This window comes from Enoplosus armatus, chromosome 4 (genome assembly GCF_043641665.1).
Source record: "Enoplosus armatus isolate fEnoArm2 chromosome 4, fEnoArm2.hap1, whole genome shotgun sequence".
NCBI lineage: Eukaryota > Metazoa > Chordata > Actinopteri > Centrarchiformes > Enoplosidae > Enoplosus > Enoplosus armatus.
In genome coordinates this window covers 20,113,434-20,140,844 of record NC_092183.1, presented here as the reverse complement: position 1 = coordinate 20,140,844, position 27,411 = coordinate 20,113,434, and the positions used below count along the sequence as shown (strand labels likewise).

At 44.4% G+C, this 27,411-nt stretch overlaps 1 protein-coding gene across 2 annotated transcripts in view; it reads right to left on the bottom strand.

Annotated features, from left to right (window-relative positions):
- Window positions 1–1,045: 1,045 nt before the first annotated feature.
- The window catches only part of lmx1bb (LIM homeobox transcription factor 1, beta b), a 44,672-nt gene continuing 18,306 nt past the window's right edge, over window positions 1,046–27,411 (bottom strand). The window contains exons 3-9 of one of the 2 annotated variants that reach the window (XM_070904459.1): window positions 7,347–7,579; window positions 5,174–5,349; window positions 4,582–4,659; window positions 4,129–4,195; window positions 3,560–3,564; window positions 2,594–2,753; window positions 1,046–1,451 (exon numbers count right to left, since the gene is read on the bottom strand). In XM_070904459.1, the coding sequence (XP_070760560.1) occupies window positions 1,294–1,451; window positions 2,594–2,753; window positions 3,560–3,564; window positions 4,129–4,195; window positions 4,582–4,659; window positions 5,174–5,349; window positions 7,347–7,579 (877 nt within the window). In that variant the 3' untranslated portion in view covers window positions 1,046–1,293. Of the gene's footprint in view, window positions 1,452–2,593; window positions 2,756–3,559; window positions 3,565–4,128; window positions 4,196–4,581; window positions 4,660–5,173; window positions 5,350–7,346; window positions 7,580–27,411 lie in introns of both variants that reach the window. The other variant, XM_070904458.1, reaches the window with a different exon arrangement.

Below are 27,411 nucleotides of genomic sequence, written 5' to 3'. Positions count from 1 at the left end.
TCTTTGGCACGGCTAAATGCTAACATCCGCATGCTAACAAGCTTGCAACGCGAATGCTAAAATGCTGACGCTTAGCAGGTACGTTTACCATCTTTTTAAGCGTGTTAGCGTGTTAGCATTTGCTAAAAGTAACACTAAACACAAAGTACAGCTAGCATGGGAAAAGAAAATCCTGATGTAATGAGTTGAGAGTACTTGTAAAAAGGCCGTTGACTGAAGCAGGTGAGTGTTACCATGCGAATGATCACTGAATGGCATTTATTTAATGTTACCAGGAGAAAGACATTGTTTATTCATCAAACCAGTCAACTTTGGTCAATTAGCAACTTTAACATTTTGAGAATGCACATATGACAATGACAACAAAAAGGTTTATGGTCTGTACGAAATAAATAGCAACATTGCTCATTTACAGCTTGGCTGAAGAAAAAACAAAAACAAAAGGGTTAATCTTCATATTAAAAAGGCATACAGATGAGTTTGTGATACTCATGAACTCACTAATTGCTCAACCAAAAAAAAATGCTCTCCTTTTTAAATAAAGCTTTTCAGTTTTAATATGCACCTTCAAGAGCCTGTTATAGTTAAATAAATAGAATGCTTTCCATTTTTAACATGCACATCCAATTTGCCTGGGGAGAGTATTTACACTTCACTGATCCTACTTGTCCTACTAAATTCTCCACTTTTTTTTTTTTCTCCTCTAAACAATTCTTTCTCACCACAAACTCTCATACATACACAAATGTACAGTCACTCTTGCAGACATGCTGCACCTATTTACTATTAGCACAATATCTAAACCTATTGAAAGTGATCAAAATGCTAACGGTGAACATGGAAATCCATGTAGTGTAAAGAAGAAACAGTCCAAACACCACATCTTCACCAGGGGGCGGGGCTTCTTACAAAAAGTTTTAGTTTACAATTGATCATGCACTGTATAAATTCACTGTTATTTGGTTTGAGAGAGTGTAATCAGTGGCTTCAATATCTACTTGTTTTCTTTAAGTGAACAAAGAAAAGAGTAATATCTCCTGTGACAGATAAGCAATCCTACTGAATAATCTCTAACAATATTTAAGTCTTTTCCCCCAGGAATCTTCACGGTCCTACAACAAGTGGTTTTTACTATCTTTGAGTAAGCTTCAGCACATAACCAGGAGCTACTGCAAGGAGGTGTTTCTTCTGTCGTGTCCGTGTTAGTGTAGAAACTCCTGGCCATAGCGCTTCAGGTTGAGATGGGCAGTTTATTCTGTGCTGACGTTTTTTTTTTTTCCGCTCGCTTCTCTTTCATGATGCGAAGTAAGAGTTCTGCATGGAGTAGAGGCGGTCGATGGGGTTCCCCACGCGGGCCTGCATGGAGTTGACTTCCGATGATGCCATGAAGCAGTCGCTGAGGCTGGTTAAAGACGTGTCGCTGTCTATGTCATGGAATGCAGAATCATTACCTGCAGAGAGGGAAGATAGCCGTCAGGATTCAGTGGCAGAGGCGTCATTCAAAAAACCCACCCTGACTATGAAATCAATGCAATCTTGTATTTGAGATTTATGGCAGCGTTGGGAAATTATAATTACTAATAGTCACTTTGAGAAATTGCTGTTGTGTGTCATCACAATCGGGAGAAGTGTTTTGTTAGCTATCATCAAAGCTCACTTTTTGCTGCCCTCGCTGGGACAATTGCGGTCTATGAGGGAGCATGTAAACAAGGGGCATCCTCCTAAAAGATCTGGTTAATAGCAACTGGTTCCGCCTTTCATAAAACCTCAACATGTTATTTCTCTGGAGGGAATAGTTAACTTTATTACACTCTGGATCTTAATGATAGTGTTGCACAAAACGGGGACAGTGATTTGAGACACATCTTTTAATGCCTTGCCAATATTGTTCTTTTCCCCAAACCAAAGGAGAGTGATGAGACTGGGGATTTGGGTTCTTACCACCGAGAAGAACTAAATGGAGGCAAATTATAAGGAAGTTATGAACTTCAGGAAATGGTCCCTCTGGGGCTTGTTGAGGACATCACTTAGAAATGTGTTATTCCAGTTACATCCTGTGCACTAACACTTGATTGACTGACCCCCCCCCCCCCCCCCCCCCTCATTGTTTGCATTTTAATTCTTTCCTGTATCACACAGAAATCAGAGACTTGCTGTTTTCCCATTGTGATTCATTAGCTCACACAACCCTCAATCACTGTTGGGATTGAACTTTTATCTCAAGCTGTCCACATTGACCACATGTTTTACCACCACTGGAAAACATCATCAGTTAACAGGGCATGTCTAAGAACTGGAGGCGGGGAGTTAAAACCATATTAAACAGATTTGAAAATGCACTTCAAAACCCAATAGCTGACGAGTGTGCTTGTGTTATCTCATGTGGGAGGAGAAGCCGGTCGTACTTCTCTGTGAGCGGCTTAAATCAGGGGAGCTGTGGCCTGACACATGTCCCACACTGGGGAGCTATGAGGTTGATCAAGGGACAGGCATGTGTGTGTTTTCTGAAGCAGCAGTGGGTGTGTGTGTGTGTGTTTTTTTTTGGTAAAGAGTTGGGGGCGGGCGGGTGGGTTGGGAGTTGGTGGATGCTCACCATATGGGTTCATGTGGTCCCCGGGCATCTGTGGGGGGGTGAGCCCCTGTTGGAACGGGTCCGTGCTGTAACCGTTCTGATCCATGGCGACCAGCTGCTGCTGCGGCGGAGCCAGCGGTGTGAAGGAGTTCATCATCCCCTCCATCCGATTGGACATCACCTCTGCAAGGCAATGACAGCAAACGGGGGAAAGCCATTACAGAAAATACTATGCAAATGTAAATGCTATGTAAACGCGGCCACGCACAATGGGAGCACACAGAAAGGTGGGGCTGAACAGGGGAAAACCACGGCGATGACAGCATTAAGAGAAGGGACATGTTTCTTCCTTGCAGTTCCCCATACATGCCTGCTAATTTTCAAAAGCTCAATCTCAGTTTCTGTTTTGGACTATTCTTACACCGCCAGAGCCAAAAACAAAACAAAAACTAATACTGATAAAATATGGAGAAAATTAAAGGGAGTCTGGTGCTTGGGAGATAGCTATAATAACTTCCAAATACTGAATACCTGGATTGCTTGCCTGCGTCTGTTAGTATTTCCATGGAAACCTACAGAAGTCCTTCCTGTGGCTTCTCCCACTATTCCCTTCACAAACACTGCTCTTGGCTAACTGACTTGTGAGAGGGACACAAAACTCTTGTGGCTTCATCACTGGAGCCCATCCCCCCCCCCCCTGCACTTTCCTTTGCAGTGGCTTTGCAAAATGACGCCATTCATTTTGTTTGGCTTCCAGACAGAACTTCTAACTTACTATTGATGTGAAGTGTTCTTGTTTACACAGTGACATGTTTGCAATCTGTTATTCAGTGTAATTGTTGAATTTGTTAACTCTCTTTTCGCAACACATTTGACTATACTGCAACACAACAGAAGTGAAGAGAAGAGAAGAAGCTCATGTTTTCTCATTCAGTGTTTTCCATGATGTTGCTGTTAAGTAGTCACCAAGAAGAAGTACTCATGTACGACTTCTAACGAGCTTGATGTCAACATTTAAAACAATATATAACGAAAAAACTTAAAGACCCCCTCCAGACATGTTTTATGACACATAAAAATGATCTGCTTTAAATAATAATGTGTGTCTGTATGAACTTTTTGCACAAAAAAAGATAAAATCTCTAAATACATCAACTCCTCCTCATTGAAAAATCCAGAATCTATGACTACTGTATGTTTCCACATCACACTTACGTAGGTTTCTTACTGGACCATGATTGGCTTCTAGTTGTGATGTCACAAAATTTTCCTTGTACATCCTCGTCTTACACTCAGATTTAAGATGAGCACAGAGAAACTTCCCCCCCTTCAGCAGATTAATGTGAAAACAGCCCTCTAGTGTCAAACGGCGCACGTACGTCATTCTGCACAGTCATGGTCACACAACCGAGCAAAGTAGCAAAAAGAGAAACAGTGAAGGAGGGCTTTAAAATTCTGAAAATGTGAAAGAGAAAAATGTGACTATAGGGCTACTAAACGATATTCCAGAGACAATGAGCTTCCTCTGTGAGTGCGGAGTATGTACAGTAACGCACCTTGGCCAAGTCTCTGAGAATTCTGTTGTTCTTGTTGTTGCTGCTGTCGTCTTGCCAACTTCTTCATCTGAAACGAAGGAGTCAAAGTTGTGAGGAACCCCCAAAACTAACATGCACTCTTTAATTTAAAAAGGATGCTCCTCGCTGTTCACCCTCGGATGAACTGCGCAAAATCTGTATCTGAGAGCACTTCATTGTCAAGTATCAAAGGTTTTCACAAGATAATAATCAGAAAAGAGGAGGGCGTAGACATTTAATGCAAGAGTGAGCGAGATTTGCAACTCCTTGGGCTTTTTCTTTCTTTTTCTTTTTTTTTTTTTACATTTGTGAAAGGAATGCAGTGATAAGTTTAACACACATAGTTGTGGTGATTTATTAGCTGGACTCTGAGATGGAACAAGGCTGTTGTAAGCAGACACGAGATCTAATTCATCTCGCGTTAGCCGCTCTCACCTTAGCCCTCTGGTTCTGAAACCACACCTGCACCACCCGAACGCTGAGTCCTGTCTCTGCAGCCAGCGTCTCCCTCACCTGAAACCATCAAGACAAAAGATTTCCAGCATCCCGCAAGAAAACAACACACACACACACACTGAAATACTTTGCCTCCTTAACATATCCTCCCTGTTTCCCAAAAGGCACACTGCCTCTTTGATTCGCTTTGATTCCAGTGAACGTTGAATGAATGCAGTGGTCTTTTTGGACCTCTTGGTTATTGCCTCTTCAAAGCCTTGGCCCGGGTGCAGCGCCTGTTTTAGGGCCCGGGCTACGGAGGCAGTCCTCCTATCTCAGTATGACATTTGGTGCAGGCGGACTGCGTTACACCAGCCTGCCTCAGTTAACACAGAACAGAATGCTGCTCGCCACTTCAAAGCTCAGCTCGGAGGTGGGGGAGGTTTTTTTTAATTTGAGAATTTTATTTGTGAAACTACTGTAGGGCTTGTGGCCGGCATCTAAATATCCTTTACTCCAAATGCAGACCAGGGAATTTCAAAACAAATGGTTACATTCTCCTCACTAGCAGATTATTTAAGCTTTGTCTTACCTTCCTACAGGGTTTTGAGGACACCTCAAAGGAGGCCTTGAAGGCCCGTCTCTGCTGAGTAGTCAGGATGGTTCGTGGTCTTTTGGGCCTCCTGGGATCCTTCGCATCATCCCCCTTCCCCTGGCCTCCTATGCCTTTCTCCGGCTTGATGTCCAACTCCTCATCGTCACTTTTCTCTGCAGAAAAAGTCATTTTTTCCCCCCGTCTCGTCAGCACAAGCTTGAACTGCCTACACCCTTTTAGCCAGTGACAGTCTGCTGATAAATATATTTTCGCTCTTCCCTGTTCTGGGAGATTCGCACACCACAAGTGCATAATCAAAGGACAGACACATGTGTTTTTGATACTTTGTTATCAATTTATTACAAAAGGAAAAGGCCTTGTGTACGATTAGACGTACAGAAGTCTATGGCTCTTGCTCTCGGAGAGCACATTGAAATATGCACATTTGTCATTGAGCTGGACACTGCGTCACGTGTAATTTATTGCTCTCAGCTTTGTCCGATTTACACTAAATCAATCTCTGATAAGAATTCTACATCAAGTGCAACATGAAAAAGGCAACGCGAGCACATATGGGAAATGCATCTCCCATGACACAGCAAGTAAGTCCAACTCTGAGCTCTATTTCAGACCTTAAAATAATGACAACTTTCATATGGATTGCTAGATTTTCACTGTCAGCAGCAGGATATTACAGTTTTGGGTAGTAAAATCGGTGTAATTTTTATGCGTCTGTCCTACAACATGCCATTAAAAAGAAATAATAACTTGATTTTATTAGATATCTGTTATTAAGGAAATGCCTGTTTATGTTCTTTTACATTAAAGTCAGCTTGCTGTTGGCAGTACACACAATAACTACATATTTAGAACTCTCCAAGAACAATCAATTACTAGATTAGAGTAATTCTAAAATTTAATACACTGATCATGAATTTCTTTGTACTGAAAAGAGCATGAAAACAATGTGAAACGTGTTACCTACACTGTACTGCCAAAATATATCCTCTATTAAGGGCAAATGAATGAATTCATTCAAAGTTACTTAATTCAACATCAGCATTGGAGAAATCTTGTAGTGATTCATACATTTCAGTTGAACCTGCCACAAAGGCCGCACAGCTATTTCAACATAACATGAAAAATAAATGAATGAATAAAAAAAACATTGATTATCCCTCTATGTGGGGCTGAAAACAAGTGTTTCAAATCAAAAGCAGCAGTGTTGTTAATGAATCCTAATGATTCTGGGGCCTAGTGTCTGTAAGGAGAAGCACACACGATGTCTCAGTTATCTGATGTTATCTGATACCAATCTACATTTCTCCGCTGAAAAAAACCTCCATTTCATCTGCCACATGCCGAGGTTAACCTCTGTTCATGTCAACATCTTCTCCATGTTGAAATCAGGAGACTTGCACAAAAGACATGCCTGTGCGATACGCTGGGACACAACCGAACGAGGAAGACGCAGAGCAAATATTCCCACAAGTTGACAAAAGTTGACACAGGCACAGATGTATTTGACAAATTCCCCGCTTTTGTGCATGTCTAAATGTGAGCCAGATGGCAGTGAACAGTGAGGCTTGGCGAGATGCCTCGTTGTGTGTGGAGGCTATAGGCGAGGAACACTAGAGCTGATAAGAGCGGAGGAGCAGGCTTTCTGCAGAAAGGCCCCAAATCCCTCTGTCACTCACCATGATACAGTGATTTAATTCTTTCCAGCACCAGATCCTGCCCACGCATGGAGAGCCATTAATACAGGGTGGCTTGGCTGCGTCCTGTTTCCACTTCCTACTGTATCATAAACCTACTCTCCCCGCTCGAATGAGAATGCTACAAAATCAGCCATTGAAAAGCTGCAGATGGAACCGTGTTAGATGTTTTTACTGCCTGGGCTGCATACAAAAAAATTCTCAGATGTTCCAGCAGATGATCTGGCAAGAGGTTTAAGGACAACTTAATATTGTTTTTTTTTTTTTTCTTTCCTTTTAATGTTACTAACACAGTACTGAAACCAGTTTCAGTTTAGATCCACTATGGTGGATGTCTATGTTGGCTACCACTGTGATGGAACACAGCATACAGAATACAACACCCTGGCGCCATGTGACGATAGCACCACCGTGTTTCTTCTCACTCGTGTGTGAGAGGGTGCGGGGGGGCTCACCTGAGTCTGAGTCATCCGGGCTGACCGAGCTGAGTAAGTCCTTCTCCCTCTCGTAGTCGATCTTGCACAGCAGCTGACCCTCCTTCAGGACAAACTCGTCGCCCTTCCTCAGCTGCCGGTCGCACACGCAGCAGCAGAAGCAGTTCAGGTGGTAGACGCACTCCAGAGCGCGCATCACAAACTCTGTGGGGGCGATTTTCTCCATGCAGCCGCTGCACTTGGTCGCAAACAACCTATAGAGGAAAGGAAAAAAAAAAGAAAAAAAAAAAGATGATGATTGGAGAAAATTGTGATGTTTAAAGCAACACTATGTAACTTCTGAAAGAAGAAATGGAGATTATTTTATAAATGAAAAGTTAAATGCATAAGAAATAAAATGCACCCTTGCTCACTTCAAGGGGTTTTGTTGCTACAGCCTGACTTGGTCTGGTATGACCAGTAGCTTATGGTGGCTAATGTTAGCAAACTTTAGATAGATAATGCTGTGCAGCTACCGTGACTTCTTCTCTACTTGTGCTATTATTGCACTATATTTTAGCATATATACCCTACTATTGCCACCTGTGGCCACAGTGGCTGCTGTTCAGCCAAAGTTACACTTTCAGAGCTTTTCTTCGGCGAGGCGTGTGGCTTTATTTTCTCCCATAGCCTTTTTTTTGACTTGCTCATCGAGGGTTTTTGATGAAGAGTCAAGTTGGCTTGCTGCTCCCGTGGGCAGCCAAGGAGGTGACTCCTTTGGCAGCAGCTCATCTGTTAAAATTTCTGGGGTGGGCCCAGCCCCGCGTCATTCCAAGTGAGCTCAGTCATGGGCACCCAAACCCCCTCACAAATCTAAAGAAAGAGGCCAGATCATGTTCTGGTGCAGTGATCACCGAATCCTGATCATCCCAATCAAGCCTTTGCTGACAATTTACACATTTCTTTCATATCCACGATACTCTATATGCATCAGATACCATATCAGAGACCATGATTCATTGCTGACTACTGGGCTGCCCTCTGCTCTGTCCATATTTCATCTTACTGTCTAATATCATGCCTCTATGGCGCAACACTGCCTCTATCTCCATTTCCTAGACAACACCTCCATCTTCTTTTATATCCTTTCAGGAAGATGTTTGCATTGTTTTATTGGTGACTGAGAGGCATTTAATTCGTTCTCTGTTGTTCGGAAGAAGCCACATTAAATGGAGCAAGGAGGCCGGGAGTGCGGTTGATCTTGTCCAGCCGTAAAGCTGGATTTATTAGTGGCCTCTTTGTTTGCCCTGGTCTGGAAGACAGCTGGCAACCGCCAATCTATTTGTGGTGAACATCTATTTCATTGTGCAAGGTAGGGAGGCAGCAAGAGGAGCAATTGACATCATCTGCTGGTCCGGGACAGGGATGAGCGATAGTGATGAATATAATGTGTAAATATGAGCGGAGGGCAACCAAAGGATGGTTTTGTTATGGTAATGTTGTTATAGGTGCTGATTGAGTACTGATATGGTGTGTGTGTGTGTGTGTGTGTTCACATGTGTAAGTGCATGTGTATGAGCAGCTGTATGCAAGCTGGAAACAAGACAGTGTGGTTTTTGTTGTTGTCTATGCAGCTCTGTAAAATAATTGCTTCACTTCTGCTCATCAGATCAGCATCAGGAGAGCTAAATTTTATGTTATCTTAATTACATCACATCAATTGACAGGTTATTGTACTGGTTTCATCCATTACGATCGAAATCACCACCTTTATCTGGCACAGAAAAAAGCGGCAGTTATTTTCTTTTCAACCATCATGCAGCAGCAAAACAACAGAGATATCAGAAACTGGCACTCCCTGGGTTCATAAAATCCTTTAATCTTTCATTTATTACAATAAGTTAAGAAGATTATTATTCAACTATGGAAAAACCTCGAGGATAATCCCTTGAAAAAGAAATTTTGGCATGTTTCTCAAACAAGCAGGGTCCGAGTTTAAGTGACCTGCCAACCTGGATCTATCTATCTAAACAAACCTCCAAGTTTGGACACTTAAAAAAAAAAAAAAAAACGAAAGGCAAGAACAACACCGCTAATAAAAAAAGACGGGAAAAATTAAAAAGAAGAAGGAAATCTTACATCGACACACTCCTGTAAAGATAAACTGAATATTCAGGGACTTGTTTCTAGTTTTCAGAGGGATTAGCGTGTTACATGCTGGGATCAGGGGAAAAGAGGTGATGAATCTGTCAAGACAAGTTCCCAGCTCTAACTCTAATGTTTAGCTAATGATTGCCGGCTTAAGCTAAGAAAGAGAGCAAAAAGTTGAGGAAATGACTTGTTAGCACGGTTTTGATACGTCCAGGACTCCGCATTCACCTACGACCGCTCTCTCAAATCTTCTCATCTAGATGAAAACATTCTCTTTCAGCCCTCTTTCCTTTCTTCTTTCTCCTCGCCGAGTCTAATCTTGTAAGCCATTATTTTTCTATTTCCCCTCTCTGTCACTTTGCATTATTTTTGCTGCTGTAATTCCTATTCGTCCCTTCTGGAATCTTCCTGTCCTGCTTTGTCCTCGGGTCTAATCCGGACTTTCTGCCTGTTTTCAGTCCCCGGTCCCCATTCTCAGCGGGGTTCAGATGGAATAGCCATGCATGACGCCCCTTCTATGGCAACCACACCTCCACAGGAAGGCAACGGCGACTTTTCGGATGGGCAGAGAAGGCCTTTGAGAAGCTGGCAGCAGAAGTAAATCCTTCTCTAAGGAACAAGGAGAATTAGCAGGGAGCAGTGGACTAGGGATTTAACCCTACCCCTCTCCTTTGAAAGGCACAGTCAGTCCCACTCCTGCGGCTAGCCACAATCAAACAGAGGAGGAGTGGGGAGGTGGCAGTGGGGAGAGGAGAACACAAACTCCCTGAATGACACAAGCAGTGGATTGTGGAGGAGCCTAATCCCACTTTAATACCTTTCCAAGTTCAGCTGCTAAAGAATGCTCTTTAAAACAACACCACTGTGTGAGCAGTGAAGGTTGACCAGGGGGAGGCACGCCATTCAACCTCCCCAACATTACCTGATTAGTGGTTTGAGGACCAGGCCGGTCGGCCAGCATGCCAACAGGAGACAGAGGAGAAGATGTAAACGATGATTTTATATATAGAAAAACATTATCAACAGGGGCTGTTGATAATGTTAGCGGGGAACAGGAGACTTCACAGCTCTCTGTGAAACTCTACTGGGATATTAAAGATATCAAAGTGCTGTAGGTGTGACTGGAATCAAGACTTAAAGTGATTTAGCTGATCATTTACCACATTCTGCCTCTACTTGATCCCAGTGACCCATCCCACTAAGACCCGCATTCACCTAAAATCCACTTTCTGGACGTTCAGCTGCTTGGGTAACATGACTCCCGGTGTCGCAGAGGCAGGCTGATCAGCGCCCTTAAGCTAGTCTGTGTTTAAAAGGCACCACAAAGAAGACCACCAGCGTGACATCCCCACGTCCCAGCCCTCGCTCTTCCTCCTCCCACACCTGAGCGCACAGATCAAGCCATGAGACCCTCCCGTGCGGATCAATGGCCGCATCTCAAGCAAGGGAGAACTGTCAATATTTACCCAGGCCTCCCCAGAACTGGACTCATAAATGAAAAAAAAAAAAGAGCCCATCTCAGCACATAGCTGTCTCCCAGAGGAATCATTACGTCCCTCTTTTTAATCCTGGGCCCACATACCTGTAATCCCCTGTCTGCTCTTTCTTACGTTATCTACGTCTTTCTCCTCCTCTCCGTGACAGATTATCACACTGTTGAGGCTTGTAACGCTACAAGCTGTGTTTTTAGTGAATGCAACAAAAAAAAAAAAAAAAAACACAAGACGAGAACAAAAAAATTATGCATTATGAAGAAGACAAAAGCCAACAGGGACCGACAGTTATTTTGTCTGATAAACACTTCAGCCGAGCCAAGTGCAGCTGAGAGACTTCGGCCTCTCTGCTGCTCTTCTTCTTCCCCCCTTTTCCAGGCACTTTGGAGAACTATGTACTCTCCCTTTGAACAGATTATAGGCAACTTAAAGTGTGACAACATCTTAAGCTCTCACCACATGTAGCCAATGATTTCCCTTCTACAGACATTACATTTAATGCTTCTGCCACCGTGATAAGCATCGGGAGGACTGGGCGGGATAAAAGAAAACCCAGAAGAATAAGAGAGGGAAGGTGGGGGAGGGGGGGGGGCGAGTATGGAGCTGCTTATGGCGCTTGATAATCATGCTACATTTAGCAACACGTGCGGCAGTCTCACCTACTCCCCTTTCGCTATTGAACAACACTCGGAGAAACACCATAACAATTTAGGGAAGAATAGCCCGGGCTATTATGTCACCGCATCCCTTCAAAGACAGAGGGGATGAGGATTATCCAGGCAGCAGCTGTAAGCTATTACTTTGAAGATGGGCTCTCGTGTTTGAGCAGGAAACCTGTGGCCATGCCAATCATTGCCGAGGTGAGAGATGAAGCCTGGGAGGCAGGTCAGACAAGGGCCTCCGGGACGGACAGAGGGGCATGTGGAGCCATCGGTCAAACGTGCGCTGATTTAGTGGCTACATCTCGAATCAGTGTTTTCTCGGCAGCTAAGCGTAGCTGACCAGGATATTTGAAGGTTTCTTTGCTTTCAAAGCAGATGTGAGGCTTGATAGGCGCTTAATAGAACAGGGGAAATACGCTCACTCCGAGAATTAGTTGAAAAGATTGATACCACCGTCCTATTGGCTAGCCGGTTAGCTTACCTTAGCATAAAGACTGAAAACAGGGCGACACAGGTATGTAAAAATTTTAAAGCAATAGTTCACAACCTTTTGGGAAATATGTTTATTTGCTTTCTTGTCAGGAGTTAGAAAGGCACCTCTCTTACTCTTCTGTCTGGTAGATATAAGGACAGTTGGTTAGCTTAGCTTAGCATAAAGACTTGAAACAGCTAGCCTGGCTCTGCCCAAATGTAACAAAATCCATCTACCACCACCTGAGTGAAGTTCAGCGATGTTGGTAGGCATACTTTTGTACAGAGCCAGGCTAGTTTTTTCTTTATGCTAAGCTAAGCTAACTGGCTGCTGGATGTAGCCTTATATTTACCGAACAGATACGAGTGGTATCGATCTTCTCGTCTAACTTACAATGAGAAAGCGGATTTCACAGAGAAGTGTGAAATGAAGTGTCAAACTACTGCTTTAAAGTTTTCACATATTTTAACCAAATTGAATGAAGAGTGGTGGAATCTTGTCCTGTTTGTTGTCTGGAAACACAACAACAACAATAACAAACATATCCGTCTCAAAGAGGCAGCCGAGGTCTCTGAACAGTTGAGCAGCCACTCCTCGGCTCCTCGCGAGACGCACCTCAGTATGTGAAAATTGGTTCTTAGCAACAGTATCAAGAGCTCCAGCTAAAGAGGAACACATTTGATGGCCAGATGTTGAAGGCAAACCTTTTCAACTTTGACTCAACATCATGAAAATTACTTTGTTATGTATGGTCCTGTTGTCCTCTAGATGCGGCAGACACTGGATGTTGACCGCACTGGTTAAAAATAGCATCCTGAATGTAGCTAATACAAGCGTTTGATTGCTTGCAGAGGGACCGATGATAAAAGTAGATGCCAAAGGAAAGTTGCACTTTAACACAATGGGGGTGCACGTGCAAAATTAAAGCAGCTAAAGCGTATCCTGATGCATTCTGTCGCCATGAAAAGGAGGTTAAAACAAACTTTCAGCCTGCACGAGTAGCACAGCACAAAAAAGTGGGACAGATAATTCTGTCTCCGTAAATGATCTCAGTAGCTGACCTTGTTTCATAGTATCAGCATTTCTCTTTGGAGCATAGATTCATGGAGAGTAATGAAGCCAAATAAAAAGTGCCATCCTTCTGATCCCAAGGGCCAGCTCCAGTCAGCTCTAAAAGCTGCTTAATCACCATCCCGTGCTTACTACATTAGCATAATAATGGCCTTTAAATTGAGGCTCTTTGTTTTTTAATTAAACTCCCAGCAGGTAAAAGTAAAACACATTAACGGGAGATGTGTACACCACTAATGGCCCAAAGGTGCCTTCTTCATCACACGGCTCGGCCACAGGGTTTGCTCGTTCCCCGCACTGGAGCGCAGCACCGGCTGCCCGCGAGCTCACAGGGGAGGAATGAGACGAGCTGATTGCACTTGGCATAGCAAAGATAATAGCGGAGACGTGTTCAGTGTGTTAGTGTATGCATATGCACCTGCCCTACATCTCAGAGGGAGCGCAGTTAGTAATAGCTGCTTGAGCACAACTAGAGCGAAATCTGTAATATAAAAAAAAAAAAAGACGCTGGTTACAGTTAGTCTGGAGCGAAGTGTTTCCAGGATCATCTATCCCACACGTCCGCTATTGTGAAAATAAATATGGCCACTTCATTTCTATGGCAGCATGAGCTCCTATGTGCTGGAATGTGCGGCTCCTCAGACTCAGTCCCCGGCCAGACAGACATCCCAGGCATATCTGTACATAACGCTATACTGCACAGCTGCACAAAGAAATCCTAACCCTTAAGTCGTTATTCAAATGATCTCATTCCAGGGGCTGTGTGTTTCACAGATTACCCAACACTTGAAATACAGTTTGGAGAGGATGAGGCATATTCTAACTGATTGCAAGAGCCCAGAAAACAAATAGTGCAAATAGTCTGCATATATCTTTCAGGATTTTCAACTGGTCTACCTTGTTGGTCTCAAACTGTACGCGATAAGAGAGATATATGATAAGGCTACACATGACGCTACATACAGTCGATACTGCGTGTTCATACAAAGCTCTAACAGCAACAGCGGTATGCCGAGAATTGTCTCGCAGCATCAGGCGACCCAGTGCTTCTCCTTCGCATGTATCTGCTAATGAGCCACTAGGAAAACAGCATGGAAATAATCCTCCCCAGCCACACAGGTAGAACAAAGCTCATGGAGTGAAAAGGACAGTGTATTGGGCAGCAGAGGAGGCTAAGCACACATCCAAATACAAGAGTAAGCAGGCAGGCACACACGATGCTGTTTGGACAGCTGGTGTTCCTGAGTATGTAAAATGAGCGCAACATCGCATTTAGGCTCAGTTTCTAGAGCTCAGAACAAACAATACTCTGAGCAGCAGCATCGGCGAGGACATGATGACTGGAAAGATGTATGTCTTTTTTGCATTTTTGTTTTCCTGCTTATTTTTTTTTTTTTTTACCTGTTCTCAAAGAGGAGTTGAGCCTTAAACAAATAAATAAAAAAGACTTGTGAAGCACAGGGCTGTTACAAAGTGCTGCGCTCTGCCTTTTGTCACTCCGGTGAGAGAAGCAGTTTGTAAGAGGCCACCACTGCTGGAGATGTGACATGTTTACAACGCGGTCCCTCTAAAAGCAAGACGCCAAGAACCGAGCAGAGAGTCTCCGGACAGCCCCCCATTAAGAGCACCTGTAAAATCATCTGCACCCATTTTATATATTCTGTCAATGGGGTCTCTCTGCTTGCCCGCCCCTTCCAAGCCAATCTGCGTGAGGTGGAGCAGAGCCCGCCATTAAGGGCCACCGCGAGGGATTGCTGCTCCTGAGAGAGCCGGGAGAACGGAGAGAGTGATGGCTACAATAAGTGTAATGGCTATCACATGTTATAGAGCTATGGCTGTCTATAACTGCCCACAGATACACAAGGTTTATTTATTTATTTTTTTCATTTGTATATGTATATTTTTTTAATGAGAGATCGACTCTGGAGTTGACTACAAGTCGTAACGCTGTCGTGGAAATCCTCTGCAACAGAGATGGATTTCACAAAGAGAGAGAGAGAGCCGTCTTTATTCAGTCGTTTGCAAATGGACCTCTGAGCTTGAGGCACTGTGAGAAGTTCAATGACCGTATCTGTACATATACGCAGCTATCTGCCTCTGTCCGCTGAGAATTACCTGTCGGGAACCGGCAGTTTGAGCGTTTTCACGCGAGGAGCAGAAAAGAGTGTAATAAGACATTTCTGTTACAAATGCTTATGTCACTTTTGGAGGATGACCTCACGTCCAAATTACAATAATTTCTCAAACACTAGATCCAATCGTGAAGTGAAAAAGTAGCGGAAGCGTCCACCAGCGCTCAGACACTTCACTTTCTTTATTGTAAGAAAATAAATGGACTCATCTTACAGATCCAGCGCTGGAATGGTTAAAAAACAACATTTGGATTGGAGGGCTTTATAATTACTATTGACCCAGAGGTTCTGGGTCTAAGAAATAAAACAAACAGTAATATGAGGTGTTCTAAAGCACAAGTCTGCAAATATGCAAAGACAGGGTCTGGTGGAGAGCATCACGCTTTGGCTTCTTTTCTCCGCTCCTAATCTGTGGGCCTACACAATATTAAGACGGCTTTGGAGCCACTTGTGACCCAGCTGTGCACTAATGAAAAATTCCACAGCTCTGTGCAGAGGCCAGTGGAGCTTGACCCCTTTCCACCCTGAACCAAGCAATGTCCATCTTGAGGAGTTTACCAGGGCTGAAAGATACTGGATTAATAGGTAGCAAAGGAGAAAGAGAGACAATCTGGGAAAGAAAAAAAAGAAGCCCTTGTGTGTTTCCCCCTTCTTCTCTTCCTCCAATCTTTAGTATATTGGTGTGAAGTAAAGTGTTTGCCCAGGTTTTAATGGGCAGAGATGATCTGGAGATCATTGTGATGGAGGCTGGTTGTATGAGGGGGGCTCTGTTTACTTAACAGAGATTCAGTCTAAGCCCAAAATTAGTTTGGGGGGGGGGGTGAGGCAACCAGGAATTAGACGTTGTTCACAAGATCCAGATTCATGTGTTTGTGATCCCGCTGCCCTTGATTCTCTGTCTGTGTCTCAACCGAGACAAAAGTCAGAGCTATAGAGGCAGATATCAAAAAGAACACCAAGCGCGGTAAAGTCTGCTGGCTGGATAAAGATATACAGTAATCGTAGAGTAATGGACACCACGTTAACCACTCAGATAAGTCAATAAGCAGCAGTAGTTTTTATAAGGATGTATATGTTTTGGTCTGGTCTGTCTGTCATTATCTTCTCCTTTTCGTTTTCTTGGCATTTATTTATCCGAACTAAAATGTAATTTAAAGAACACCCACTCATCTCCTGAAGTCGCTAACATTCAGCCACACAGATGCATCGTCACGCAGATAACATCTCGAAAAAGAACTATAATGAAAAAAAAAAAAGAGTAAATATGCGCAGTATTATCTGACATGACAGATGGACATCACAATATCCATCATCATACATCGGAGAGCAAGAATTTTAAAGAAGGTAGAGAGGAACAGTTTTAAAATTGCACGCGGCCGAGATTGGATCTCGAAAATCTGGAGATGGCGGCGTCCGAGAGGCCGTGGTAGGATACATCAATTAAGCAGGATCGATACCAAACATTTCACCCAGGGCAACCTCCTCCGTCAACTTAAATTCTCATCCAAATGAATGATAATAACCCACGTCTATAGGAGCATCCAAATCATCGATGCTCTTAAAGCGCCACATACTTAAAAAGATGAGTCCACCTTTAATATCCTTGAGCGTATAGACTACAGAGCTAAATAAGGGGTGTGGGGAGGGGAGGGGGGGGGGAGAAAATGAAAAAGGGAAAGCAAATGAAAAATAAACATTGTTATTGAAAGACAGGATGCTTTAAGACCCGGGGGCCAGGGATTAACATTCAGATTAGCATTCAAATAATATATTTGAATTTCTGATCAACAATCCTCTTCAAAGAGCTAAATCCCAAGATTAGCAGGTGTTATGCTAAAAAGCCGTGTTTTTTTGTCAGGAACGTAGCTACACTAGCCAAACAAATATGTCTTTGAGTGTGAAGGGCTGGCATGGATGTATGGCTGTAACCATGGCGACTGACTGGTAGTTAGGAGCCTTGGAGAGGGGTGCAGTGTTGGAATGTGTCAAACAGACAGAGGGGCGCACACACACCGCAGAGCAAACCAAAAACCTGCTGTTTCACTAAAGACCATCAGCTACATTATGGAGACCACCTACAAATCCCAGGGATCTCTGGGTCGAGAGGGAAAGAAAGGTCACTTTGCATCATCATTGCCTTTTTAAAAATGTATTTTTATACGTTCTTTCCCAATTGGTTTGATTTAAGAGGGCCTGGCCGAGGGAGTCAAACATAAAAGTGATGAATTTACATTCGAAAAATGATGTAAAGCTCGGCTAAAGAATCCCGTTGTGTTGAACTGAATGTGCTCCTCATCCCCATGTTGCTTCTGACCTCATGTAATGAAGGCAGAGAGGTTTTAAAATACAGCAAGCAGCGTTCACGCATACGATAGGCATGTTGTTAAAAGTAACCCAATTAAATTTACCGCAATTTTCCCCGATAGTCTCTTTTATGCATGGAGCTATTAAGAGGCCATCTGCAACGACGTAGTAATATTTATTTCTGATTAAAATTAGAAACTGATTTCTGCTACTTGGAGTTTATATTATTCAACTCTTGCACAAATATGGTTTCCATTTATATTTTCACACAATAAATGTGATATCTGAAATACCTTTTACCCTTAGTGGAACGTAACTAAGTTCATTTACTTAAGCACTGTACTTCAGTCAAAATTTATTTGAAATACTTATACTTTACTTGATTATTTCCGTTTAATGCCGCGTTATACTTCCACTCCACAACAATTCAGAGGGAAGATTTTTATTTTTCGCTCCACCACAGCTACAGCTACTTTGAACACAAAACATATGATGATCTTAGCTCCACCACGACCAAGTACTGTAAAATGCTACTAATAATCCAATAATAAAATATATAACTGTATAATACTCACGGAGACCCACATTTTTCAATTTTATTTTTGATGCTTTTTTGAAAAAGTATATTTCATTTGTATGAAATATATATATACACTCACAGGTTCGAGGGCAAATCATTGTTATATGAAACAATTGTTGTTTTGCTCTTAGTGTCAGCTTTAACAAAAACACCTGCAGCACATAACATTTCTGTAGATAGTTTCATCATTGTTATCTATGATATACATTCCACACGAGGCACAAATAACCCTAAAAAAAGAACAATAAATGAATTGTCTTGGACTTGCTGCAACCTGCGTTGTGTATGTGCGTGTTTGTGTGTTTAATCTTGAAAGGGAAATTCTCTCTCTGTCGCGGCGGCTAATGTTACTGTGAAACTATTTTGTTCATGTCTTAAAGTATCCAAGTGTGCTTTTTGCCCCAGGAGGTCTGGCAGAGGAGTTGTCTGATGCCCTATCTGCTCCCTCTCTCTCTACTTTCCTCTGTCTTTTCCCACACACCCGCACACACTCGCACACCAAGCATTGCTCTGTCATGTGGTTGGTGGAGTGTAAAACCTCATCTCTCCAGCTGGAAGAGAACAGGTTCGACAAAATTCCCTCCTCTCCACGTGCAGCCTTGAAGGCACAGAGTGGAATGGCGGAGCATGGCACGGCACGTCTGGTGTATCTGCATGGCCCTGCGGCGCTTACCTCGAGTCAACTCAGTGGCCTTACCTTTAGTGACTGCGTTATGACCCCGAAACAGAGCACTCACACGGTTTGTTTTGCCTTTGTTTTGGCTCGGGACTCAATAAATTGAGCGGTGTTGTGGCGAAGCTCACGGGGATACAGGTGCCTCGACTCGGATGAGTCATACATATAAAGGCCTGGTTAAACGGCCTCGTATGAATTCTCAAGAGAGTGCGATGCGGCAGCAGCTGTAGTTATGCATATTTGGCTGTGAACAACGCCGATCTCACCGGCGCCCCTGCCACTCATTGTACACATGATCGGGCCGATATGGATGCTTATTTGTCTTCAGACGCGATGACAATGTCTCCCGCCGCACTGACACCCGTGGTCAGCCCTCTCGGCAAGGAAAAAGGCTTGCATTCACCCACCAATTTTACACTCTCTTTAGGTCCAGGAGTGTCTTTGTGTGCTGGGGAGCAGCCCATTCTCCGTGGCTGTCTGAGAAAAGCAGCTGTTTCTATAATGCTGTGGCAGCACTTTATGTTGCAGAATGATAAATGAAGGGGAAGAGGCAGAGCTGAGGTGCAGCTGAAGAGCACACACGCAGAAACAATGGCATAGGAGGGTCCGCACACTACATGGATATGCTCTCTACACCTCTCTCTTTCAGCCTCTGCCTCTCTGTTGCTCCCACACACACACACACACACACACACACACACACACACACATACACTCTCGCTCTGCAGGTTAGACTCCTGGAGCTCACCCATAGCCAGAGGTTATGAGAGCGTGTTGAAGCAAGGGGGGGGCTAACAGACTGACACGTCCCACCAGTCCCGGTGCAGACCCAGGGGAATGAGAGGTTGCGGTCGCTGTCCCACCGGGACCTGTCGCTCCTCTGTCCTCGGGGCAGTCATCTTCCTTTCCACCACCAACCTAATGACAGAGCCCCGAGGCCTCATCACTCCACCCCCACCAGCCTCCACCACCCCCCCCCCCCCCTACCCTTCCCAGCTCCATGCTCCTCTCTCCCTGTTGTCCTACCCAGGTGCCTGTCAGAGGGGTGTCTGCTCTGCGACTGGTGTAGCCGTCCACATAAAGGCCCCCACCACTCCCACCGTGCCTCCTCCCCATGGCCCCGGGCTCAGCCTTTCATTTTGAAGTGGCGCAGGCCAGCTCTGCACCAGCCTGGGCCCTCGGCCTGCAGCCTGCTCCATTGTTTGGCTCAGAGAAAGACTATTATTTCAACTCAATTTACTGTGAGTAAACACTGAGTGATAAGGCCCCCTGTCCTATCCCTCACACACACACACACACACACACACACACACACACACACACATGCTTCTCTGATCCCTCCCTCCCTCCCTGACCGTGGGCTGTAATATACACTGCCAACAAATCACTGCTCTCAGCCCATTGCTATCACTGGCTTTAGAATGGAGCTCACTAATTCACTTTCCAACACAGATCAGAGGACAGGCCTCATGTGTTTCAGAATATGGCTCCACCACCGTGCGGCATTTAAAGGGCTTGTGGCCCTATGGTGGACTGTTATAAATTTTAAGCAACAGCATTCTCACATCTTTACCAGACTATTCACATGCGAAAGCTGTGCTAATCAGACATAAATATGCAAAGATCTAAACTGTGAAACGGTGCTGCGGCAGTTTATTAAAATACAGACTTTTAATCATTTTTGGCATCAGTAATATCAAAGACGGGCCATATGATGAATGGCTCGTCGGCTCAGATGGACCAGTTGAGCTCAGAATAATCATGATGGTAGCTTTTTGTGTTTCCTAGACAATAGACACAGAGTGACTCGTGACTCACAGCTGCAGGAATGAGACACCGTGGCCAAGTGTGTAGTAACGGTAAGACCTACACGCAGCCAAAGCAGAGAGGGAAATTCTTCACAGATAAATGTGACGAGAGAGTGATTTTCCAGCCTATAGCACCTCTTTTGCTTTCGAATAAAAAAAAAAAAAAAGGCAGAATACAGAGCTGTTTGTTCTGTTTTTTTTTTTTTTCTCTCATTGTTTCACCACAGAAAAGCCCTCGATCCCTCTTCTGTGTGAGGAACTGTACTATGTCTTAATTACCCGGAATTATCAGCCGATTTTAAATAGCAGTCGTTTGCACTGTCTCCGCCTTATGTGGCTAATATAATTATTCTGAGCCTACTTTATCTTAGGCAGAAAGAGGCTGACACAGTAGCACAAACTAATGTGATAAAAGCTTAGCATATCACGGCTTGATGCGAGGATTTTAAAGGTAAGTGTTTATGACAAGGTAATAATGCCTCATGCAAAAGGCTGGCCCGTAAATTGGTTAGTTAGGGCATGATGGATGAGGGGGAGCCTAACCTTATTTCCAATAGAGCCTCTTGATTTCTAGAGCTGAGGATAATGAATTTGATTTAATTAGACCATCCCTCATCTAATTAAGAGTGGGAGAAATCTGACCCTGTGTGTAGTCTTAAAAACAGACACCGCTTTGAACCATGTGGACACATCTCAACAAAGACTGCCAATTAAGCGTTTTGGAAGAAAAGAACGCTTTGTTAAAGAGTCGTCACATTAGCCACAAACCCTATTTATCCAACCCATCCTTCATGAAATAAGTAACAAAAACTTAATCAATTAAAAAAATTGTTATTGTGTGAAATAAAAACAAACTACCAGGCCATTAAGAATGGAGTTGAGAAGATGGGGCTGGGGATTAGACAACAGCTATAAAGGTCCAATTAAAGTGATTCATCATCAGATTATTAATGAAGCTTGTGAGGGTCCTCTGCAGTATTGGTAATGGGCTACTTGGCCTATCTCTCCCTACACCCTCTGGGTAGACCTGCTCCTTACACTGCCAAGGTAATCTCTTTAAAGGCCACGGAGATCCAGCCCACCTGGCCCCCAAAGGCACCCTTGCGTAGCTCACCACCGCCTGCTATACTCTGCGCTTCACCTCACAGGCTTGACAACTCTCATTATGGCTCCAACTTTTCTAGGCTTCACCTTGGAGAAAAAAAAAAAAGAAAAGAAGAAAAACTCTCTCAACTTGATCATTCTGACAGCCCCGGGTGTTGTATTTGTCATCCTCTGACTAACTGGACGTGCTCGCGAGAGAGCCGGGTATCTGAGCAGAAAATGATGTAAAGTCTGCCTCGTCCAGAGCCATCGTATCCGAAGCCAGCTCTGATTTGCTTCGGGCTCTGATGATGTCCGTGGGTGTGTGCGGATAAAATATCTCAAATCAGCCATTATTACCGCATATGCTAGAAAGCCTTACAATACTTATCATTGGCAGTCCATCTCCTAGTGCCCCTTGCAAGCCGAGCTCACAATACACAAACCCATATATGCTTAGCTAGCCAACACACTGCAGATCCAATTACCTGTAATACACACTTCAGTTTATCTCACGCCCGGTCATTATCTAAATTGCCGACATATTATTAGGGTACCTGCTTGAGAGGTTTGAGTGTGTTTCTCTTTGTCTCCTAATAGGGCCCAAAGGGAGTGTAGTTTTGTGCGTAAAACCCTCTGCAGGCCGTGAAGGAATGGGCTTTATAACCGTTTTCCAAAACAGAGGCATGCGGGGAGCACAGAACGCTTCACCATTATGCACCAAACACAAACGTATCTGTCATGACATGGTGAGTGGTAGAATCAGGAGATTAATTACGTGATTGTAGAGAAAGGAGCCCAGCCCGCAGTCAGAGTGGTCCCTCATTACATTACCCCGGCCTCCAGAGGAACCCAATTGACTTCAGAGGCACACGGCTCCTCCACAGAAGACCCACACTGATTGAGAAGTGTGACAACTATTAACGGTAGATTTTCTGCATGGCCTCAGTGGTAGTAGTGCTACTCTGGTGTAATTCCAGCAGGCAAAAAATCAAACCGCTGAGGTTAAAAGCCTCTTTTTGTGTCTGCATCCCTAGCAAATAACTCATTCAGAGGGTGATGATGAAACGAACGTAGATTTTGGATTCAAATGACACTTGTATCCTAAATTCTCGTCATTACAACCACTCAGCATTTAAGGTTCCTCTTTCTTGACTCAGAGATTTGATTTTCCAGTAAACTCCAGAGTCTAAGTGAGCGCAGAAAAAAAGCAAATTCCTTAAAAACCATGGATAATCCTGCTGCTTTTTATTTCAAATGAAGCTGCTTCTAAAAGCAGTAGAGTGCGTTGCTTTTGACCGCCAACATTCCTCTTAAGATCATAGATATTAAGAAAAAATAATACTCTAAGAGGACAGAACCTCAAACTGCAATCGAGTGAGCGTATTGGACTGTTTGGCCATTGCATCTACAGCTTGTGCAAAGACTCTCCTTCTACCTTTGCTTAACAGTCAGCCGTGTTTTGTTTGATGCTGGCACTTATTTAATGAGCAGGCCAGCCCTGAGACTGTCACAAGCCCACAAAGGGAGAACTGAAGGCCAATCACGCCTCCCATCATTCAAATTATGTCCATGCAAGTGAGATGTACTCTTGACACTGGCCGCTCCTCCGAGAGCTATATATGCAATTGCAGAATAGCTGCGGCTGAAAATGTCTCATCCATAGGGACGCTCACAAGCAATAACACACCATATGAGAGACAGACAGCTAGATTGAATAGAGAGACAGCTAGACAGGCAGAGATCAAGTCCAATCCCGCTCCCGTCATCTGGCTGTACGCTCACAGGTCAGGCTTAGCTAATCTAATTCCTTGGGCTTTCCCACAAAAAGCCAAGTGCCACTCAGGAGAAGTGGCAGGGAGAGGGAGAGAGAGGGCTTGGGAAGTGGATGTGGAGAGGGCTGCTGGTGGTGGCGGTGGTGGTGGTGGGCTTGAATAATTATGAATCAGGGAGCTTAACCTTCTGGGGAGTTAATTTGAAGAGCACTGGGGATAGGGGAGTGGGACTCTTTATTTCCCTGGGGTGCCCCTAATGCCATTGTGAGGGAATGGAGAGATCAGGACACGCAGCAATATCGTGTCTGTTAGCCACCATATGACGAGCTGACCCCGGAGCCTGCGCTCACAATCACACCTGCCGTCATCAGGGCTAATTTGTTAAACATATCAATAGCGCTCTGCTGGCCTTTTCTCTGCCACACCGGACCATTGATTCATCCACCGCACTGAGTGACAATGCCCGACCCCCCTCGTCCTCTGCACCAACAGACACATCGAACCACTAGCGACCTATGGGGCTGCACTCTTTCTGCAAGACACGTACAAGAAAAAAAAAGTGGGATGATAATTAAAGCGCAAGTAAACACATCGATTTAATATCTGTTGGTAAGTCTTGCAACATTCGCTAAAAGCCAGTTTACATCCATAACATATTTCTTTTGCCTCCATCGGCCAGCCCGCGTGCACGGTAAACACAGAGAGAGAGACACAAACCAAAGGACAAGGGAAGATAAAGAGGAGATGGAGGCACAGACCGAGGGTTAGATAAATCACAGCATGCAAAGAAATGATACTTTGCTGCCCTTGGCTCTGTGAGGGCTGCGAGCTGGAATTCTTTTATTTGGAGCGGGGCCTCTGTCCCAGGCTCTCACCGGGAGAGTCTCCTGTCATGTTTGAAAGCATGGAGGTTGAGAGATTGGCTGGCTAGCTGCTGGCTGGCTGGCTGGCTGGCTGGCAGAAAGAGCCTGTTGTGTGGCTGTGGCAGCAGCAGCAGCAGCAGCCTATGGCAGCACAGACCCCGACATCTGGATCCAGTTTGCAGGGAGCACACTCAGACAGGCCCGACTCTGCCAAGGGGAATCTCAGCCCTTTGATTCCTCCTCCCATGGCCCGCTCTAATTGTCATCCCTCATTATTTAGTCAAAGGTGGAGGGATGAATCATAAACTATTACAGAGAAATGACATTTCCTGCTCCGAGAGAAATCCTCCTCTGCCTCGCTCCCCCTCTCATCTCAGCTGATAAGGACAATGAATTTCACACAGGGCTGGAGCACAAACACCCCTCGTCTCTGCTCGTATCATTAAGATTTGGCCGAGAGGGTCCGCGTTCTTCTGAAACCACAAGTGATGCAAGAGGGGACGGGAGAAAGTTGCAGCTGATTTGACGACAGTCCTCAATTGGATAGGGGATCTTTGCTGTCAGGAAAATCTTTACAAAATAAGGGCTTGCGTTCAAACTGGGCCTTCACAGTAGCAATTGCAGGGATTACTGCAAATAAAAGCAATGTGTTTTCTGTTGTACAGGACATATGGCAACACTGCAGAGAGAGCCATAAAGATGTGTCTGAATTAAGATTCTCATAATTTATAGCTCATAGACAGAATTATAGCAGAGTTGAAAGCGTGCGGAGCATCTTCAGAGGGCTTTCACACTGTCTCTGTCACTGCTCTCTTATCTAATAGAGATCTAAACCTCAAACTTAACCCGTACTGCAACTTTCACGTATCAGTTTGGTCCTCTCGTTCGAATCTGCCTCAACAAATAAAATCATCATCATCATATAAATTCCAAGAACTTAATTGTGCATCATTTGGAAACGCACCAAAGTAATTAGTTGATTGATTGAAGAGTAACCAAGTGAAGAAAAGAGCCATACTCGGCCCACAAATGACCGTATTCTAATTCAATAATCCAGAACAATTTCTGAATACATTTCTTTTTACTTCACCATTAGATCAAGGCAGAATGAATGTGATATTACAAACACACAATAACTTAATATGCGGTCGGTCTCATCGCGGCGACAGCCGCGTCTAGCCGATAATGTGGGCCGTAATGACAGCTATGTGTCTGTGCGCGGCAGAGAATAGGTTTTGTTGATCTAAAGTAGATCACAGAGGCAGAGCTGCACTACCTCTTTGCCTTTGATATTTCCTTTGTTTGTTTTAGAAACTCAGTGGTGTGTGAATGCGTCCCGTGCTCTGGTGTTTGAGTGCGAGACGTGCCCTGTTCATTACCCCTGAAGTGGAATGTGCATTCTGCTTTCTCTGACACATGACAGCCGACCGTCTGTCATCAGGCAGCAAAAGAACTGGCGTGATGACAGATCACTCAAATCCTTTTAAAAGGGACATTTTTAAGGATCATTGTATTCTAATCTGAAACGGAGAGGAAGTAGTGTTGTGGGATAAAGCTCTCCTCTATCAGTGCTTTCTCAACCGGGACCGAGCCTCAGCGTCATGTACTACTTACTGTACATTTTCTGGAACACTGCATGAGAAAGATGCGTATCAGCCCCTTCTCTCTTACACTGCTTTGACTCTTCTTCTCACAGCGGCCATCATTCACTCACCACCGGCTAGATGAGCCATTTTTCCTACTGAATGTTCGGCCTAGCTTCAGATTAAGCGGTCTCTGATTTCGGCACTAATTGTGCACGTCCACTTAAGAAGCTGACAGCTTGGCGAATGAGGAGGCTTGCAGGCCTCCGCGGCGCGACACTCATCCATCACAGCCTAACCGATTGCATCCCTCTGAAGGCTCAACACGCTAACACCATTAGCTCTACTGCTGGGCATCTAACTAGCACATCACTCACACAGCTACATGCTAACAGCATTACAGCTAATGCTGCCCCTCTAACTAACACATCCGTCATAGGGCTAGAGATCCTACGGCTCTACAGGAGCACGTGGCACCGCACTGTCTCTCTCCGAGACAATCACCCGCATTATTTTGCCTCTGTTACTTCTGTTGCTCGGTTGCTAATACCCTCATTTGTCTCTGAAGATGCCGAATGCCACTGAAAGAACGCTGTTTTGATTCTGTTTCCTTCTGCCCACAACAGATCTGGGCGTACGGTTGAATGCGCATGCCTCTGTGAAGGGAGCCATTCAAATCCGATTATGATTTCATATTTCACAAAGACAGTACACCACTAGGATGATTTTTAATTAGAACCAGAATCAGTAAAAAGAACGGGGCATGGAGACAATAAAATGAGGAATGCATTCATCCATGCGATGATTCTCTAGCTTTATTTAAGATCTGTGCCAATGTGCTAACAGCATTAATGAAGTTATAAAGAATTATGAGGGGAAATCAAATTTGCCTCGCCACTTGAGCGCCACTAAAATGCCAAACAATAAACTACCAGATTGCAAATTAGATCAGTAAAAATATCAAACACATTGCGGTGCAGGAAAATCCATAATTGCATTTAGTGCCTGGCCTCTCCCTGGGGAAGAGACACTAAAGATCATCAGCAGGCTACACGGGAGCCGCTATTGACAGAGCGGTAAAAATCGACAGGCTAACTAAATAAACACTCCAGGCTCCATTAAATATTCAACGGCTGAGATTTGACAGTCTAGCGTGCCTGCCGCTCCCCATCGCCTCCATTGGCTCCTCTCTGCAGCACATCTTCTCCCTGTCTCCCCTCCTCCTGCACCCCCCCTCCCTCTCTCCTCTCTTCCCCCCTCTCTCCCCCGTGACTCCTGACAGCAATAAATGATGCGGTGCCTGAGGGCGCTGCTCCAGTGGGGGACCTGGAAGGATGGAGCAGGAGAGCAAAAGAAATAAAGGGGAGACAGCCTATGACCAATGGCCATTAACCAAGGGCTGAGACAGGGCCCTATGACATCCTCTGACACCCCACCCCCTCAACACACTCTCA